The sequence below is a fragment of the Sciurus carolinensis genome, assembly GCF_902686445.1.
Source record: "Sciurus carolinensis chromosome 19 unlocalized genomic scaffold, mSciCar1.2 SUPER_34, whole genome shotgun sequence".
In the NCBI taxonomy this organism is placed as follows: domain Eukaryota; kingdom Metazoa; phylum Chordata; class Mammalia; order Rodentia; family Sciuridae; genus Sciurus; species Sciurus carolinensis.
The window spans coordinates 1,850,935-1,853,460 of record NW_025920112.1 but is presented as its reverse complement, the minus strand read 5'-3'; the positions used below and the strand labels follow the sequence as shown (position 1 = coordinate 1,853,460).

Here is a 2,526-nt window from a genome sequence, read left to right as displayed (position 1 = left end):
TGCCATACAATCATGCTACAAATTTTCTCTTGATTATCTATTGAAATAAAAATGAAAGCCTAGGAGGAATAATACAGCATTATAGGAATGAAGGCAAGAAAGAAAATTCCAGACTCCCAGGCAAGGGAATTTTTATTAATACATGACAACTGTTTATTATATTTCTATATCAAATTCATTAAAGTATGATTTAAAAGAGTAACAATCTATGAAAGGTTGAAAATGCTTATTGCTAGATTGTTTGTTTTAAAATTCTGTACCCTATTTCATGGCAACCTACATGTTATTTAACAAAATCAACAAAATTGGTAACATTTATTCTTATAATTTTAAAATTTGCAATTGTGAAAGAAAAAGTACTTTTCACCCATTGAAGTCTTATACATCTTCACATTTGCTTAAATGTTTTTATAGTATTTATTTAATATCAACTTCTTAGCAAAATATTATAAAATTGTCTGGAAAATCTGATGCAATAAAATGTGGTTTTCTGGTTTTGACTGTAAATAATGTTATTGAAATGAATTCATTTTTTCAATTATGAACTCTGGCTAGACACATTTATTTTCTTCTTTACAATAATTTTTGGATGAATTTCTAGAAAGGTTTGTAAAACAAAACTCTATGTTTATGAAATGAGATAATGTTCTGGATGTTCTTAGAGAATAAATAATGTTAATTCTAGCAAAAGTAACTCAATTTTATTACAATCAGAACAAACATGTACCAGTCAGCATGCATTTGTAGTTACATATTTTTCTCGCTACAGGGAATGAAGATGTTGGTGGAAACCACAAAGCTAAGTTGTGAGCATGGCGGGTTATTTGTGAACTTGTAAAGTTTTAAAATGTCATTTACTCAATTCCCTAAAAGTAGAGACAAACGTAGGTCTGTATTTATAAATGATGTGCACGTGGGTGTAATTAAAAGGTCTTTCCGAGGTTCAGAGGCGGTGCATGGAGTGTCGGACATCTTTCAGTTCCCATAAGTGCCTGAGGATCACAGCACAGAGGGCCAGTGGGCCCTCACAGCCAAACAGGCTGCAGAGGCAGGATCACCAGAGTTGGGAACATGCATTCCTTCCATTAGTGAAGAGATAGTAGATATTATCTTCCCAGGGAAACTAATGACAGCTGTCCTTTAGTTGTGAAACCGGGAAATAAAGATAACACAGAGCTTCATTGTTTTTCTTCATCATTTTTTATACAGAAAGCTACTTCTTAGCAGGTTCTTCATGGCCGTCAGGACGTCTTTGTTCCGGAAACTGTAGATGACAGGATTGAGGGTGGGTGTGACGATGGTGTAGAATATTGCCATCAACTTGTCCTGGCTTGGGGTGTGGTATGACTTGGGTATCATGTAGGTGAACATGAAGGGCCCATAGTACATTAGGACCACGACCATGTGGAAGGAGCAGGTGGAAAAGGCCTTCTTCCGTGCCTCGGATGACTTCATCTGCAGGACGGTGAGAAGAATTTGCACATAAGATGCACAGATCATGGAGAGAGGGATCAGCAGGAAAATAATGGCATTCACATCAACCCCTCGTTCATAGCGTGAAGTGTCTGCACAGGACAACTTCACCAAGGCAGGAAGTTCACAGAAATAGTGATCGATCACCCTAGAGTTACAGTAAGGGAAGTGGAGGATCAGCCCTGTGTGGATGGTGGCATTGAGGATCCCGACCAGCCAGCACCCTGCAGCCAGGAGCACACTGACTCTCTCACTCATGAGTACCGGGTAGCGCAGGGGGTGGCAGATGGCCACATAGCGGTCACAGGACATGGCAGCCAGGAGAAGGCATTCACTGCCCAGCATCAAGAGGGACAGAAACAACTGGGTCCCACAGCCTGTGAAGGAAATCGCTCTGCTGCCTGACAGGAAGTCAGCGATCACCTTGGGAACGATGTTGGAAATGTGCATTATGTCCATGAAGGAGAGGTGGCTGAGCAGGAAGTACATGGGGGTGTGCAGGCATGGGTCCCTGTGGATGAGCAGGATCATAAGCGTGTTTTCCATCAGGGCCACGATGAAAACGCCAACCAGGAAGGAGAAGGAGACCAGGCTGGAGTGGGAAGTGGAGAAGAGCCCCAGGAGGATGAAGTTGGTGCTGGCAGTGATGTTGTCGGATCTCATGCTGAGGGTTCATATTTAACCAAACATTTTGTAAAAATGGCAGTATAGTGAAACACACATTATGACCTCATGAACATACATGACTGCCTGACCCCTGCAACCTGCAATATGTGTGATCAGGAAAGTGAGAGATTACATTCTATTCATGTATGAATTATGAAAATATGTACATGCCTTCTGTCATGTGCAACTAAATAGAACAAATAAAATGCAAAATTCAAAAAAATGATTAAACAAATGCACGATCACTGAAGTATGAAGTCCAGGAAGGAAAAGTAGCTGAATCCCAATGACTTCCACCTGTGTTTCGGAAACACCATGAGAGCTAGTGAGGCATGTTTCCTAACCAACATGGAGGGCCTCTCTGCTAGCTCTTGAACTTGGCCCATT

At 40.8% G+C, this 2,526-nt stretch overlaps 1 protein-coding gene across 1 annotated transcript; it reads right to left on the bottom strand.

The window, feature by feature from the left end:
- Positions 1–1,194: 1,194 nt before the first annotated feature.
- On the bottom strand, positions 1,195–2,136 carry LOC124973371 (olfactory receptor 2AJ1-like). Its single transcript, XM_047537326.1, has one exon. The coding sequence runs from the start codon at positions 2,134–2,136 to the stop codon at positions 1,195–1,197; it is 942 nt and encodes a 313-aa protein (XP_047393282.1).
- Positions 2,137–2,526: the final 390 nt, after the last annotated feature.